At 36.2% G+C, this 17061-nt stretch overlaps 1 protein-coding gene across 1 annotated transcript in view; it reads right to left on the reverse strand.

The window, feature by feature from the left end:
- The window catches only part of LOC123566058 (E3 ubiquitin-protein ligase arih1-like), a 50946-nt gene that overhangs the window by 32081 nt on the left and 1804 nt on the right, over window positions 1-17061 (reverse strand). The window contains exons 3-6 of the mRNA XM_045359892.2: window positions 16252-16319; window positions 4637-4721; window positions 2474-2551; window positions 1817-1965 (exon numbers count right to left, since the gene is read on the reverse strand). Coding sequence (XP_045215827.1) covers window positions 1817-1965; window positions 2474-2551; window positions 4637-4721; window positions 16252-16319 — 380 coding nt within the window. The remainder of the gene's footprint in view (window positions 1-1816; window positions 1966-2473; window positions 2552-4636; window positions 4722-16251; window positions 16320-17061) is intronic.

Genomic DNA, 17061 nt, shown 5'->3' on the forward strand with positions numbered 1-17061 from the left:
ATCTCCTCTGCGTGTCCAATCATCCTATTAAGTTTCAACATTCTGGGTCAAGTGGTTCTCTAGTTATTGATCGGAAATGGTTTTTCATATTCTGGCCCCTGTGACCTTGACCTTTAATACAGTGACCCCAAAATCAATAGGGGTCATCTACTCTGCATGACCAATCATCCTATGAAGTTTCAACATTCTGGGTCAAGTGGTTCTCAAGTTACTGACCGGAAATGGTTTTCCTTGTTCGGGCCCGTGACCTTGACCTTTAACGCAGTGACTCCAAAATCAATAGGGGTCATCTACTCTGCATGACCAATCATCCTATGAAGTTTCAACATTCTGGGTCAAGTGGTTCTCATGTTATTGATCGGAAATGGTTTTCCATGTTCAGGCCCCTGTGACCTTCACCTTTGACAGAGTGATCCCAAAAACAATAAGGGTCGTCTACTCCAAAGTCCTGCCACCCTATTAAGTTTGAAGGTTCTAGGTCAAATGGTTCTCCAGTTATTGATCAGAAATGGTGTGATGTACGGACAGGGCAAAAACAATATGTCTCCCCCAGAGGTGGGAAAGACATAATTCCTCTTACTATAGTCAGTTCTAACCTTTCTCTGGTTAAGCTCTTAAAAAACAATGAACTAGTCTGTTAATTTTAGTGAAATATGGCCATGGCAGGGGTCACGCTGTCGATCGCCACTTGAGCCATTTGCGACAAAAAATTAAATGTGGCTCCAAAATTTTCCAATTGGCGAAAATGGCCCGAAGCTATGTCTGTCTGCAAAACTACGAATATTGCCAGTTTTACGAACCAAGAAGTGTGAAAAATCGATAATCTGTGTAGACACAACATCCGTTATTGAAAGGGAGGGAGCTAATTTGCAATTTTTTTATTTGATCAGGCAGTTAATTGGCGGTAATTAGATAATGGAATAACAAACTAGATAATTATAATCATCATTTTGTGCACTTGATACGATTTTATGAGCAGTCGGTCGTTAGACAAATTTCCTATGATTGCCGAGGGTTAGTTTGGGCAAAAACAAATAAAAATGCTTTAGACAAGCAGAAATTGTAAGTATTGAATAGCTATGATGAATTGATAGAAAAGCAATAAAACATAGGTATTTTAGCAAATATTTAATTCTAACTTACGTTTTCCGAATTTGTCACCCATTTTCGCGACCGTGATTTTCGTATATTTCTGTCATTTCTGACGAGATTTTTCAGTGCAATCTTAATAAAAAGTCTACATTTAAGAAAAATATGACAACTGTTGTAAAAGGAGCTCTCATTTTGAAGTATTTTTCGAGAATAAAACATGCGAACACATCGAACCCCACCCACTTATAGGCAATGTGCAAAATAAGACACTGTTTTTTTTTCAAACATTTTTTTTTTCTTTTTTGACATCTTTATTTCAAATGTGATTTTCAGAATTTTTTATTACATGTAAATGGCAGATGTTTATAAAGATGATAATTTTAGAAAGAAACACAAATTGATTTTTTAAATAGCTTTTTAAAGGGTTAATTACTAAGAAATATGTAATAACTACATTAATTTCTTGAGTACTGGTAGTATGAGTACTTTGGTACATATAATGTAGTCCTACAAGAACGTCAATGCTATGCGCTTCGCCGTTGTTGGCCTCATAATTTTATCTTCAGAAAAAGCAGTGGCTCAGAGAAAAAAATTCCCAGTGTGACCCCTGCATGGAAATCAGGCAAAAACTCAACATGGATGTGCATTTGAATGATTAGAAAAAGTTCACAAAAGCCTATATCAAAGAAAAAATTGGTCCTGAAGAGACATGTAGGATACATACATGACAGTGACATCATCCACAAGTATATCACAACCATAGGCCGCGCATGCTATAGTCTGTCCCATGCCCTCATCCACGATCTTAGACGTGAGATAATCTGTCCAGCACAGTGAGCAGAACCTATGACCACACTCTAATCCTGTCATCTCCTACAAAATGCCATGCTTAGTTTGAAACACTCTAAGAAAAAGGGAGGACTTGTTTGTAACATTGAAATAGAGACTATAACGTAGTCTCGTGTTTTTGTAGATACACCAAATAGAGGAGATTAAAAATTTTCAATAGTAATTGCGATTTTCAATAAAAAAAAATCATGTGTGATAACCAAGAATCATTGCATAATTGTTAAGATCAGCAATGCAAGTAAGGAAAAAGTGCCTCTGAATATTAAGTTAAACATAAATGAGGATGAATTTTGTAGGGAAAGCTAGGCGGCATGGTCATCTATGTTATAAAGACATGAGGTCCACTTCTGTTCCAAATAATTTCATAAATTTTCAAACTTTGTAACTTTAAATGTGAAAATGTTTGCAAATATAAATCAAAAAAGGTAAAATTATTAGCTGACAAAATTTTCTAAAATGAATTAAAACACTCATACAAACAGCATATATATAATTGTATAAAGGGATTCAGAGGACGTAAACTTTAACTTACATTTGCAGGTTTTGAAAAATAGCAGATTTCACAAACAATTTCACTGGATGCGGAAGCTGCTGTACCACGAGTATTTCTCTGAAAGAAAACATAAATTAGAAGTCACAATAGCAGACAACACAAAACAGAATAAGAAGTGTGACTGGATTTCCAGAGGTATTTTTGTTAGAACATGCAACTTTCTCAGACCTGACTTTGTATCTTCACTAAAAAGAGCACCGCCACATAATGTTGGTGAAAGATGAGTTAATACTGGTTGAATTATCACAGTTTTGATCCAAGATACACTTCTAGTGTGCTTTAAACTGTTTAATTGTTTAACAGTTATCTTCGGTTATGACAGCAATTTATCAATTAATTCAAAATTGAGGAAATGAATATGTTCATATAACATACCAATGTAAAATAGTGTGTGTTCTCACTTTTTTATAAATGAAAACAACTTTCATTCAGTTCAAATTTTTCAACAGACCTGTACTACCAAAACACTTTAAAATACTCTTCACCCATATTGACTAATAAAATGGTGAAAACTTATAGCTGTACAATTATTATCACTGCATATTTACCCTTACCCTGCTAAATCTCTATAACGAACTTGTCCATCTTTCAATTTGGACAATACCATTAACTGTTAAAAGGGGTGCTTACCAAAAAGATGCTGACTGAATAGCAAACAGCACAGGTCAGTGCAGTCCAATAATGATCTGCACTGGTCGCAAAGGCAGAAGCAATCATGTCCAGCATGGTAAGGGTAAATAATCATGAAATTGAGCTGAACATTTTCACAGAATGTTCAACTGACTAGTCTTGACCACCAAACAGACCAATATTGACCCCACTGTGAGTACTGATTTGGGTGGTTAAACCAGCAATTAAACTAGGGCAATTCTGACTACCCAAAACAGCAATCATCGATAAAATGCAATAAAATAAGATGCAGTACAGTAACTAATGCTGTCAGGGGTGGACACACGATCTGGTAGAAACAGAAAATTTTGGTGGTGAGCTGAAGGGCCGCTGTAGGTCAACAACTTATAAATGACTATCGTAACATCTATCATAACAAGTTGTTTGGTGTGTGTGTGTGTGGAGAGGAGGGGTGGGGGGAGGTAAAATCTGTCTTTATCTTGTCAGTAAGGACTAAACTTGAGCTTTAAACACTTTAAGAGACAACAAACTGCATCCAAATCTCTTTTCCAAGTTAATAATAATATCTGACTATCACCTAACAGAAAGTTTCTACATCTTGGTTATATGTCATAAGTTCTCACTATGACAAACTAGAATGTTGATGCCTAAAGAGGAACAATGTTAAGCCCATCATTTGTTGATGCAACACCCCATTGTCTCAAACATTTCTGCATCCAAGTTACATGGTACATTCATGTCCTGACGGCATGTGCAAGTTCTCTTCATAATGACAAATTTCTCTTAGTTTGGGACAGATCTCTTGAAAACTTCAGGAGTAATTCATGACAAGGCTTATATTAGTACTGAACAATGTACTATAGTTTAACTTTGTGAAATTCCAAAAGGCCAAAACTTCTAAGTCAGGCAAGGTATATTCATGCCCTGACAATATTCACATGTTGCCTCCCCTGAAAACTGTAGGAATGATCAAGATTAGGCTTAATATAACAAAATATGCAGCATTCTCAGTTCAAAAAGACCGAAACTCCTTAACTGTGCATAGAATATTCATGTGTGTGCGTGTGTGTTCGGGTTTAAGGTTTTTTCAACATGTCCTGAAAGAATGCTTAAGTTTGCACCAAGTGATTCACTTCAGTAAGTTAGGGCCAAGGCTCTGGAAAACTGTAGGAGCAATCTGGACAAACATTGCTAGGCAGACAGAGGGACAAGGCTGCAACTATATCCCCAAACCTTTAAATTTTCTGGGAGCATAAAGAGACTGCTCCATGCATAGCAAAGTTATTGTCTGGACAAAGTCTGATATGATCTAAGACTCCTGCAACCTTGACCTTTGGGATATGAACCTGGGATTTGTGTAAGACACCCTGTCCCACTGACGTATACATATGCCAAATACAAAAAAGATTGCTCCATGCACATCAAAGTTATTCAGACATAGCCACAACAGCATCTGGTTGAGTAAAGTGCTGTTTATATGTTTTAATCAATGAACTGTAAGTACATCTGCACCTTTGTCTGTCTAGAGGCATCTTTTCTGTATGGACTGACCACGTGAGCCTCTGAAAACAAACTATCCTGGTCACCATCGTAGTACCTGTAACACAGAATAGCAAATTAAGAAATATGACCACAAAGATTTTACTCCTTTTACACTCTTCTTTCTCAACTGACTTTTTTATGTTTTAAGTTAACATATATAATACAGAATAAGCAGGCATGTCTGTCTTTTCTTAAAGAAACAGTATCTTTCACCTTAAGATAGTTCTGCAAGTCTGAAACAACTATTGTTCTACAAAGAAGAATTCTAATAGACCATATTTTTAAAGCATTATTGTACAAGAAAGGAATTCAACTAATAACAAGGGCTGTCTGTTGACAGTTGGGTGGACTATTCAAAGAACTGATAGAAGTATGGGGTCCAAATAGTATCAAGAGATTTTCAGACAAAAGAAGAACAAGAGGGTCATTGACCCTAAGTGCTCACCTATGTACAAGGCTTCAAGTGTGTTTGTGTAATGTAATGGTACAAGTACAGAGTTAGGTTTCTCCTATGTTAGCCTATATTATATACATGTCACGAACATTTTTTAACTTAGGGCAATAATTTGAACAATTATAGTAGACAGTACAACTGTTATATCACTTGCCAAATATCAAGGCCCTAGCTGTTATTGGTTCAGAGAAAATTTTCAAAGTTTCTTAATCAGCCTATAGTATGTACATGTACATGTCACACAAGGGCAGGGCCATTTTTGACCTTAGGGCAATAATTTTGAAAATTATGGTAGAGAGTCACACCTTTATATCACTAGTGTTATTTCTAGAGCGACGCAGCAGGGCGCCCCACCCTGCCCTTTTTAACTGACGCCACACTGCCCTTAAAATGTGCTCTCCTGCCTTTAATCTTCTGCTAAATCCCACCCTTTATCCTGTAGACATGCCTCGCTGACTTTTTGATCAGCAAATTAAGTCACAGAGAGTGCACACAGTCGATGAGAATCAATGAAGTGATAAATTAATCAATACAGAGTACTGATCCTTTGTACTGTCAAAATGGCGCCAATTAATGAATTGTCGTAAGCGGCCAGCTGATTACCGAGCATGTGAAAAGCGCCCTATACGATTTCTTCATGCAAGCCTTAAATTAGACCATTGTTAAATATAACAAGAGCCATGTTACACATGGCTAATCCCCCCGCCGGGCATATTATAATTGAAGGTTTAAGTTCCTGGTAAGTTAGTGTCTGAAAGTATTAATTTTGGGGAAAGTTTTGAAGAACCGTTTAGCTGTGGTCTGCATCAGGGGTTTTAAGATGTGGAAGAAAGAATAAGTCAGTAGTGAGGTGGTTTACTGCTAAATTTTATTAATTTTCATGAACAGTATAGCTATGATGTTTTTCTATATGGCTACTGTAAAAAGAAGGAATGGAAAGCTAACAGGGAACAAGAGTGCCAGAATGTCACAATATATGCCCGTCAAAGCAAATTTCTTTACTCTAGCAGCTGTATTTGCAAATGGAATGTTAATTTTTTGGTTGATTAGTAATCATTGTAAGTCTTTTGTTTTTTAAAGTCCACAAAAAAAACCCTTACCAGGTAGAGATACCTTATATATAATAAAAAACACCTAAAACTGGAGAGTAACATCTATGTTGTACCACAGATAAGTGATCTTGTTTTTTTCCTAGGGTCAATTATAAAAATGTTATAATATAAGTTATTTACAGTAACAACTAAGGGAAGTTAATCTTTAAAAAGAAAAAAAAAAAAAAAATTGCAAGTCCACACAAAAATCTTTATCAGGTAGAGATTGGTCAAAATACACCTCAAAATTGGATTTAGCATCAGGGGTCACGCTGTCGATCGCCACTTGAGCCATTTGCGACAAAAAATTAAATGTGGCTCCGAAATTTTCTGATTGGCGAAAATGGCCCGAAGCTATATCTGTCTGCAAAACTACGAATATTGCCAGTTTTATGAACCAAAAGGTGTGAAAAATCGATAATCTGTGTAGACACAACATTCGTTATTGAAAGGGAGGGAGCCAATTTGAATTTTTTTTTATTTGATCAGGCAGTTAATTGGCGATAATTAGATTATTGAATAACAAACTGGATAATTATAATCATCATTTTGTGCACTTGATACGATTTTATGAGCAGTCGGCCGTTAGACAAATTTTCTATGATTGCCGAGGGTTAGTTTGGGCAAAAACAAATAAAAATGTTTTAGACAAGCAGAAATTGTAAATATTGAATAGTTATGATGATAGAAAAGCAATAAAACATAGGTATTTTATCAAATATTTAATTCCAACTTACCTTTTCCGAATTTGTCACCCGTTTTCGCGACCGTGATTTTTGGATATTACTGTCATTTTTGACGAGATATTTTAGTGCAATCTTAATAAAAAGCCAATAAAAAGTCTACTTTTAAGAAAATATGACAACTGTTGCAAAAGGAGCTCTTATTTTGAAGTATTTTTCGAGAATAAAACATGCGAAGGCATCGAACCCCACCCACTTATAGTCAATGTGCAAAATAAGACACTGTTTTTTTTTTAAACAAGTTTTTTTCTTCTTTTTTTGACATCTTTATTTTAAATGTGATTTTCAGAATTTTTTTATTACATTGCAGATGTTTATAAAAATGATTATTTTAGAAATTAACACAAATTGATTTCTAAATAGCTTTTTAAAGGGTTACTAAGAAATATGTTATAATTAAGTACATAAATTTCTTGAGTAGTACTTTGGTACATATAATGTAGTCCTACAAGAACGTCAATGCTATGCGCTTCGCCGTTGTTGGCCTCATAATTTTATCTTCGGAAAAAGCAGTGGCTCAGAGAAAAAAATTCCCAGTGTGACCACTGAGCATGCTTGTTGTACTACAGAAAAGTGGTCTCGATTTTTCCCTACGACTAGTAATGAAAATAGTTACAATAAAAGCTATTTAAAGTAACAACAAAGGGAAGCAATTCTAAAGAAGGGAACTGCGCATGACACTTCGTCTCATGATGGTGTATAATTGTGTCAAGTTACATCGAAATCCCTCCATGCATGAAGAAGAAATACCTCGGAAAAAGTCATTCTTGTATCTGACCTTTGGCCTCTAAGTGTGACCTTGACCTTAGGCCTAGTGATCTGGATCTTGCGCATGACACTCCGTCTCGTGGTGGTGAACACTTGTGCCAAGTTAATTCAAAATCCCTCTATGCATGAAGAAGAAATTCTTGTATCCTTTGACCTCTAAGTGTGACCTTGACCTTAGACCTAGGGACCTGGTTCTTGCTCACGACACTCCGCCTCGTGGTGGTAAACATTTGTGCCAAGATATATCAAAATCCCTCCATGCATGAAGAAGATATGCTACAGACAAATTTTTTTAAGAAAATATTATAAAGGGGAATAACTCAAAAAAATAGGCAAGGTAGAGTTATAATTCTTGCACACTGCACTTCCCCCCGATGTGTTCTATCAGTGTATGAAGTTTGAAGAAAATCCCTCCAGTACTTTTGAGGTTATGCTCCGGACAAATTTTTTTAAGAAAATATGATAAAGGGGAATAACTCAAAAAATAGGCAAGGTAGAGTTATTGTTCTTGCACACTGCACTTCCTCCCAATGTGTTGTATCAGTGTATGAAGTTTGAAGAAAATCCCTCCAGTACTTTTGGAGTTATGCTCCGGACAAATTTTTTGAAGAAAATATGATAAAGGGGAATAACTCAACAAGAGGACCATGATGGTCCTGAATCGCTCACCTCTTCCCACATGACCCAGTTTTGAGTATGACGTCGTTTTTTCTATTATTTGACATAGTGATCTAGTTCTTAAGCTCATGTGACCCAGTTTTGAACTTGACCTAGATATTATCAAGATAAAAATTCTGACCAATTTTCATGAAGATCCATTGAAAAATATGGTCTCTAGAGAGGTCACAAGGCTTTTTCTATTATTTGACCTATTGACCTAGTTTTCAAAGGTATGTGACCCTGTTTTGAACTTTACCTAGATATCATCAAGGTAAACATTCTCACTAATTTTCATGAAGATCTCATGAAAAATATGGCCTCTAGAGAGGTCACAAGGTTTTTCTATTTCAAGACCTACTGACCTAGTTTTTGATCGCAGTTGATCCAGTTTCAAACTTGACCTATATATCATCAAGATAAACATTCAGACCAATTTTCATACAGATCCCATGAAAAATATGGCCTCTAGAGAGGTCACAACATTTTTTCATTATTTGACCTACTGACCTACTTTTTGATACACGTGACCCACTTTCGAACTTGACCTAGATATCATCAAGATGAAAATTCTGACCAATTTTTATGGAGATCCATTCACAAGAATGGCCTCTAGAGAGGTCTCAAGGTTTTTCTATTTTTAGACCTACTGACCTAATTTTTGACCGCACATGACCCTGTTTCGAACTTGACCTAGACATCATCAAGGTGAACATTCAGACCAACTTTCATACAGATCCCATGAAAAATATGGCCTTTAGAGAGGTCACAAGGTTTTTCTATTATTTTACCTACTGACCTAGTTTTTGAAGGCACGTGACCCACTTTCGAACTTGACCTAGATACCATCAAGATGAACATTCAGACCAACTTTCATACAGATCCCATGAAAAATATGGCCTTTAGAGAGGTCACAAGGTTTTTCTATTATTTGACCTACTGACCTAGTTTTTGATACACGTGACCCACTTTCGAACTTGACCTAGATATCATCAAGATGAAAATTCTGACCAATTTTCATGAAGATCTAATGAAATATATGGCCTCTAGGGAGGTCACAACGTTTTTCTATTATTTGACCTACTGACCTAGTTTTTGAAGGCACGTGATCCACTTTCAAACTTGACCTAGATATCATCAAGGTGAACATTCTGACAAATTTTCATGAAGATCTCATGAAATATATGGCCTCTAGAGAGGTCACAAGGTTTTTCTATTTTTAGACCTACTGACCTAGTTTTTGACCGCACGTGACCCAGTTTCGAACTTGACCTAGATATCATGAAGATGAACATTCAGACCAACTTTCATACAGATCCCATGAAAAATATGGCCTTTAGAGAGGTCACAAGGTCTTTCTATTATTTGACCTACTGACCTAGTTTTTGAAGGCACGTGACCCAGTTTCGAACTTGACCTAGATATCATCAAGGTGAACGTTCTGATCAATTTTCATGAAGATCTTATGAAATATTTGGCCTCTAGAGAGGTCACAAGGTTTTTCTATTTTTAGACCTTCTGACCTAGTTTTTGATGGCACGTGACCCAGTTTCGAACTTGACCTAGATATCATCAAGGTGAACATTCTGACCAACTTTCATAAAGATCCCATGAAAAATGTGACCTCTAGAGTGGTCACAAGCAAAAGTTTACGGACTGACGAACGCACACACGCACGGACGGACAACGGACACCGCGTGATCACAAAAGCTCACCTTGTCACTTTGTGACAGGTGAGCTAAAAAATAGGCAAGGAAGAATTATTGTTCTTGCACACTGCTCTTCCTCCCAATGTGTTCTATCAGTGTATGAAGTTTGAAGAAAATCCCTCCAGTACTTTTGGAGTTATGCTCCGGACAAATTTTTTTGAAGAAAATATGATAAAGGGGAATAACTCAAAAAATAGGCAAGGTAGAGTTATTGTTCTTGCACACTGCACTTCCTCCCAATGTGTTCTATCAGTGTATGAAGTTTGAAGAAAATCCCTCCAGTACTTTTGGAGTTATGCTCCGGACAAAGATCTTCCGGACGGACGCACGGACGCACAGAGAGCATTTCTAATATCCCCTTCGCCTTTGGCGGGGGGATAAATAAATAATAAGTGTATATCAATGCAGTCTGATCCTACCGTAATTTCAACTGGAAAAGGCACAAATTTGATGAATTTCAAAAGCAAAAATAAGTTCAAAATGTCCGTTCACGATTCTAAGGATTACAGCCGATGAGCTCAACTCATGTCGTATGCAATTTTTCCATAATTCCTTCAATAAAGCTGACAATATGCCTATTTTTTATGGTAAGTAACATCAAAATTTAAGGAACTTCTTCTGGTTTACCCTAATGTATCAAGTAAACCAAGTAAATAGCATTTTCAGACGACATTCAGAAAGTGTACCAGTATCCAGATAGGTCATTTTGGATATATTTTTTTACAGAGTTTTATAGCACTTTTCTGTTAATGAGATATTGACAAAAGACCTAATCAATATAAAATGAATTTTAATAAATATTAGTTTACAAAAGACCTGAAACAGACCTTTTCATTATGTTGTAACATGTTGCATGGTTTCAAGCTTATACACATATAAAGGCCTCCACTATTTCATATTCACATGAATAAGTTGACATCCTTGGCGACATTTTTAAGAACAAGAGGGCCATAATGGCCCTATATCTCTCACCTGTTATCACTGCACTTAAGGACAAGAAGGTCAAAAAATCATAATCAAGATCAATCAAAAGAATCATGAGAAAATATAGTTGAAATTTTCTTAAAGGTACAGATATGTCAAAATACACCTAAAAATTGGAGGTACCATCCATGTTGTACCATGGGAAAGTGGTCTCGCTTTTTCCCTACGGCCAATAATGAAAAAGTTACTAAGTAAGCTATTTAAAGTAACATAAAAGGGAAGTAATTAAAAAAATTTATTGTAAGTGAACAAAAGAAGGATCTGCCAAATAAAAACAAGAGCACTGCAATGCAACGCAAATGCAGAGCAATATACACACAAAACAAAGTCATATGACCTCTGACCCCTAAGCATGACCTTGACCTTAAAGTGAGCCATCCGAAACATGCGCTCTGCACATCGTTTCAATGAGGTGAACATTTGTGTCAGGTTTCTTTGAAATCCTTCAAGGAGTTCAAGAGTTACAGAGAGGAAGGCAAATTGCCAACCAACAGACAGACGGACACCCAGGCGATAACATAATATGTCCCTTAAGGCGTATAAAAAGGAATCAAGATCTTATGGTGATACAAGCTGTGTGCAAGTTTGGTTAAAATCAGATCATAAATGAAGCTGCTATTGTGCAGACAAGGTCAAAATAGCTAATTCTGGCCCTTTCAGGGGCCATAACTCTAGAACCTATTATGGCATCTGGCCGGTTCAACAAAGGAATCAAGATCTTATGGTGACACAAGTTTTGTGCAAGTTTGATTAAATTCAAATCATAAATGAAGCTGCTATAGTGCAGACAAGGTCAAAATAGCTAATTCTGGCCCTATTAGGGGCCATAACTCTGGAACTCATAATGGAATCTGGCCAGTTCAAACAAGAGCTGTCTGATGACAGCGCGCTCGACTATTCGAAGAATTGATTGAAGAATGGGGTCAAAATATTTCCACCGATATTCAGACAAAAGAAATAAATAGATTAGACAAACAATGTTCCTGTATTTCTTTGATTTCGATAAGTCTTGCACTAAATGGCAATGTATGAATCAATTTCAAAGTCCAAAAGGGGCCATAATTCAGTCAAAATAGTTATATACTCTTGCCTACAGATGGAAATCATAATAATAAACAAGTGTTCAAAGTTTAAAAGCCATATGTCAAATAGTTTTGACAAAACGTGGACTTGTATGAAAACAGAACCAATTTCAAAAACAGAACCAATTTCAAAGTCCAAAGAGGGCCATAATTCAGCCAAAATAGATGACAGAGTTATGTACTCTTTCCCACAGATTGAGACTATTATACTAAACAAGTGATAAAAGTTTCAAAGCCATATGTCAAACACTTTACAAACAAGAGCTGTCCATAAGACAGCCAAGCTCGACTATTCGAAATATTGTCACAGAAGCTGGAAATTATTACCCAAAATGTTAAATATCAAAAGAGTTTTAAGTTCAAAAGGGGACATATCAGAGTTATGGGACTTGATGCTATCAACTAGTTTTATAACCCCGAAGAAACATGTTAAGTTTCAATTCAATATCTGCATTAGTTTTGGGGATAGTAACTTGCATGTAAAACTTTAACCAGAATTTTCTAAGTCCAAAAGGGGGCATAATTTGCTCAAAATACATGTTAAGAGTTATGGAACTTGACCCAGTGAGGTAGGTAATTGATCTAGAAAAAGAAAAAATAAGTTCCAAATCTATATGCCTTTTAGTAATAGCTGTATGTACTTGCACGCAAAACTTTAACCAGAATTTTCTAAGTCCAAAAGGGGGCATAATTTGGCCAAAATACATGCCAGAGTTATGGGACTTGACCCAGTGAGGTAGGTAATTGATCTAGAAAAAGAAAAAATAAGTTTCAAATCTATATGCCTTTTAGTAATAGCTGTATGTACTTGCACGCAAAACTTTAACCAGAATTTTCTAAGTCCAAAAGGGGGCATAATTTGGCCAAAATACATGCCAGAGTTATGGGACTTGACCCAGTGAGGTAGGTAATTGATCTAGAAAAAGAAAAAATAAGTTTCAAATCTATATGCCTTTTAGTAATAGCTGTATGTACTTGCACGCAAAACTTTAACCAGAATTTTCTAAGTCCAAAAGGGGGCATAATTTGGCCAAAATGAAGGTCAGAGTTATGGGACTTGGTGCTATCAACTAGTTTTATAACCCGAAGACACATGTGAAGTTTCAATTCAATATCTGCATTAGTTTTGGAGATAGTAACTTGCATGTAAAACTTTAACCAGAATTTTCTAAGTCCAAAAGGGGGCATAATTTGCTCAAAATACATGTTAGAGTTATGGAACTTGACCCAGTGAGGTTGGTAATTGACCTAGAAAAAGAATAAATAAGTTTCAAAGCTATATGCCTTTAAATGATAGCTGTATGTACTTGCATGCAAAAACTTAACCAAGGTGTGACGCCGACGCCGACGCCGACGCCAGGGTGAGTAGAATAGCTAGACTATTCTTCGAATAGTCGAGCTAAAAATATGAACTGGTACGGAAAACTTAACCAAGATTTCTAAGTCAAAAAGGGCCATAATTCAGCCAAAATCCATGACGGAGTTATGTACTCTTGCCTATAACTGGATATGGTGATGGTAAACAGGTGTTGAAAGTTTCAAAGCTTTATCTCAAAAGACTTTGTCAAAATATGAACTAGTACGAAATATTAACCCAGATTTCTAAGTCAAAAAGGGCCATAATTCAGCCAAAATCCTTGATGGAGTTATGTGCTCTTGCCTATAACTGGACATGGTGATGGTAAACAAGTGTTGAAAGTTTCAAAGCTTTATCTCAAAAGACTTTGTCAAAATACGAACTGGTATGAAAAACTTAACCAAGATTTCTAAGTCGAAAGGGGCCATAATTCTGCCAAAATCCTTGATGGAGTTGTGTGATCTTGCCTATAACTGGCCATGGTGGTGGTAAACAAGTGTTGAAAGTTTCGAAGCTTTATCTCAAAAGACTTTGTCAAAATGTGGACTGGTACGAAAAACTTAACCAAGGTGTGACGCAGACGCCATGGTGAGTAGGATAGCTCTACTTATTCTTCGAATAGTCGAGCTAAAAAGGAACCAAGATCTTATGGTGATACAAGTTGTGTGCAAGTTTGGTAAAAATCAATTCATAAATAAAGCTGCTATTGCGCAGACAAGGTCAAAATAGCAAATTTTGGCCCTTTCAGGGGCCATAACTCTGGAACTCGTAATGGGATCTGACCAGTTCAAGAAAGGAACCAAAATCTTATGGTGATACAAGTTGTGTGCAAGTTTGGTAAAAATCAAATCATAAATGAAGCTGCTTTTGTGCAGACAAGGTCAAAATAGCTAATTTTGGCCCTTTCAGGGGCCATAACTCTGGAACCCATAATAGGATCTGGCCAGTTCAACAAAGGAACCAAGATCTTATGGTGATACAAGTTGTGTGCAAGTTTGGTAAAAATCAAATCATAAAGCTGCTATTGTGCAAACAAGGTCAAAATAGATAATTTTGGCCCTTTCATGGGCCATAACTCTGGAACCCATAATGGGATCTGGCCAGTTCAAGAAAGGAACCGAGATCTTATGGTGATACAAGTTGTGTGCAAGTTTGGTAAAAATAAAATCATAAATGAAACCATTATCGTGCCGACAAGAAATTGTGGACGGATGACGGACGATCACAAAAGCTCACCCTGTCAGGTGAGCTAAATAGGCTTGAATGTTATGACCAGAAGTACGAAGTAGTGTAAAAACCCATTTGTAAACTCAGTTATTGGTTTTGGGAAGATATCATTTAATTACCACTTTATTCTTTGATTAGTGTGCAATAATCATAAATGTTTTGAATATGTAACTATAAACATCTCGAAACGCAACTATGGTAACTTTCCTGTTAAAAACAGCACCCTGCTCCTTTTTGGCAGCACCCTGCCCTTTTTGAGCTCTAGAAATAACACTATATCACATGCCAAATATCAAAACTCTAGAGAAGATTTTTAAAGTCTGATAGCTGAAAACCTATTTCTAACCAAAAAACACATATGTTCAATGAACCAGAACCACTGAACAACTTTGAAAGATGGCTACCAAAAGATCAGTTGTGTAAAGTTTCATCAAAATCCATTTGGTGGCTTTGGAGACGTTGTTTAAAGTAATTGTTGGTGAAAAGTGACCACGCCCTCTGGAGGCCATGTTTTTTAACTAATCAAAAAAAATTTGAATAATATTGAACGGACCACTTGATGAACGGCTGCATGACTGACACATTGTGATCACAACAGCTCACCATGAGCACTTTATGCTTAGGTGAGCTAAAATAGATAAGACAATGTATCTGTATTTGTGGAACTGGGTAAGTCTTGCACTATATCATGGCAATGTGTAACCATGGTGTTCAAAGTTTCCAAGCCAAATATCAAACAGTTCAAAATAAGGACAAAATATGGAATGGTTTGCGAAACTTAACAAGTTTCTATGACAAAAAAGGGCCATAACTGTGCCAAAGTCCCTGTCTACTAGTTATGTAGTCTTGCCTACATATGTAGACTATGATGATAAACAAGTGGTCAAAGTTTCAAAGCCAAATGACAAACGGGTTAGGCAAAATATGGACTGGTACAAAAAATTTAACTGATTTCCAAGTCCAAAAAGGTCCATAATTCTGCCAAAATAGTTGACAGTGTTATGTACTCTCGTCTAAACATGGAGATTATGATGATAAACAAGTGTTCCAAGTTTCAAAGCCACATGTCAAATAGTTTTCACAAAATGTGGACTTGTATGAAAGCTGAACCAATTTTCAAGTCATTTTGGGACTTAAAATTTTCTATTCAATGTGTCATAGGAGCAAGCAGATTTTTAAAAGAAAGTTTTCAGTACACATACATTTTGAAACACACTAAAGTAAAAGAAAATATGATGTTAAAAGCCTATTAAGGAAAGGCACCAGGAAAGCAAGAAACAGATGGACAGTCAATATATCTTGACTAGTTGTGAGTAGATTTGCATATATTTACACATCTGGAAGGGATCGATCTTAATACTATGAATAATGATGACCAGAGAATAATGTGACTGATTTCAAAGTCACTATAAAAACCTATATACATTTGTAAATATACACCACTATAAACCTTTGGCTCAATTTAGTTAAATAAAACTGTACAAAGGGATTAGGCATAAGTGCAGCATTTTACCTTTCCATCAATTTTTCTTTGTCCCATCTAAAATGGTTCAGCAAAATTCTTGTGATAGTTGATGGAATCTATAAAACAAAGCATGAAACTTACTAAATAATTACAATCATGTTTTCAATATAAAATAAAACCAATTATAAGCTATTAAAATTTATAGTGCCGTGAGCTCACTGATGTGACCGATGCACTTACATGCCAAGTATGAAGCCTGGCATCAAACAGACTGTTGGAGATATACAGATCATAAAGGTGACAGAAATCACATATGAAGTATCTAGCCAAACAGTCTAGTAATCAAGTCCTTAAATACACCTAACATATTGGAAATTTCTTCTCATTAGTTTAGTTAGTTTATACTAATTTGTTTTAATTCAACTGTGATGAAAGCTTCTAGCTTATTGTAACCACTCTTGAGCCCCCTTCCTGGCAAAACCAGTACTGGTGTCATAGGAGAAGTCATGATCGTGACCAAAGTGGGGCTCGAATGCACGAACCCTGGATTGAGCGGCTTACACCCTATCCACTAGACCACCGCTCCCCTTAAAAGGCAGAAAACACCTGTTTCATTTAGTTTTATGAGCAGAGAAACTCTTTGATCAGGGTTCTCGGAAATGGTGGATTCTTCTCATTATTCTGAAAGTATATCGTCGCACCACGTAATTTTACGCACACCTATTTTGACGCCATTTTTGTTTTGACCTCGTTCCCAATTAACTTGGGGGTTTCCGATGACGTAGTTACTCGGTGTAATGACAGAAAATATCATGGTTAATTTTACCGATAAAAAAGTTGAAAAGTTCAGGATTTGAA

Source organism: Mercenaria mercenaria, chromosome 8 (genome assembly GCF_021730395.1).
Source record: "Mercenaria mercenaria strain notata chromosome 8, MADL_Memer_1, whole genome shotgun sequence".
Taxonomy (NCBI): domain Eukaryota; kingdom Metazoa; phylum Mollusca; class Bivalvia; order Venerida; family Veneridae; genus Mercenaria; species Mercenaria mercenaria.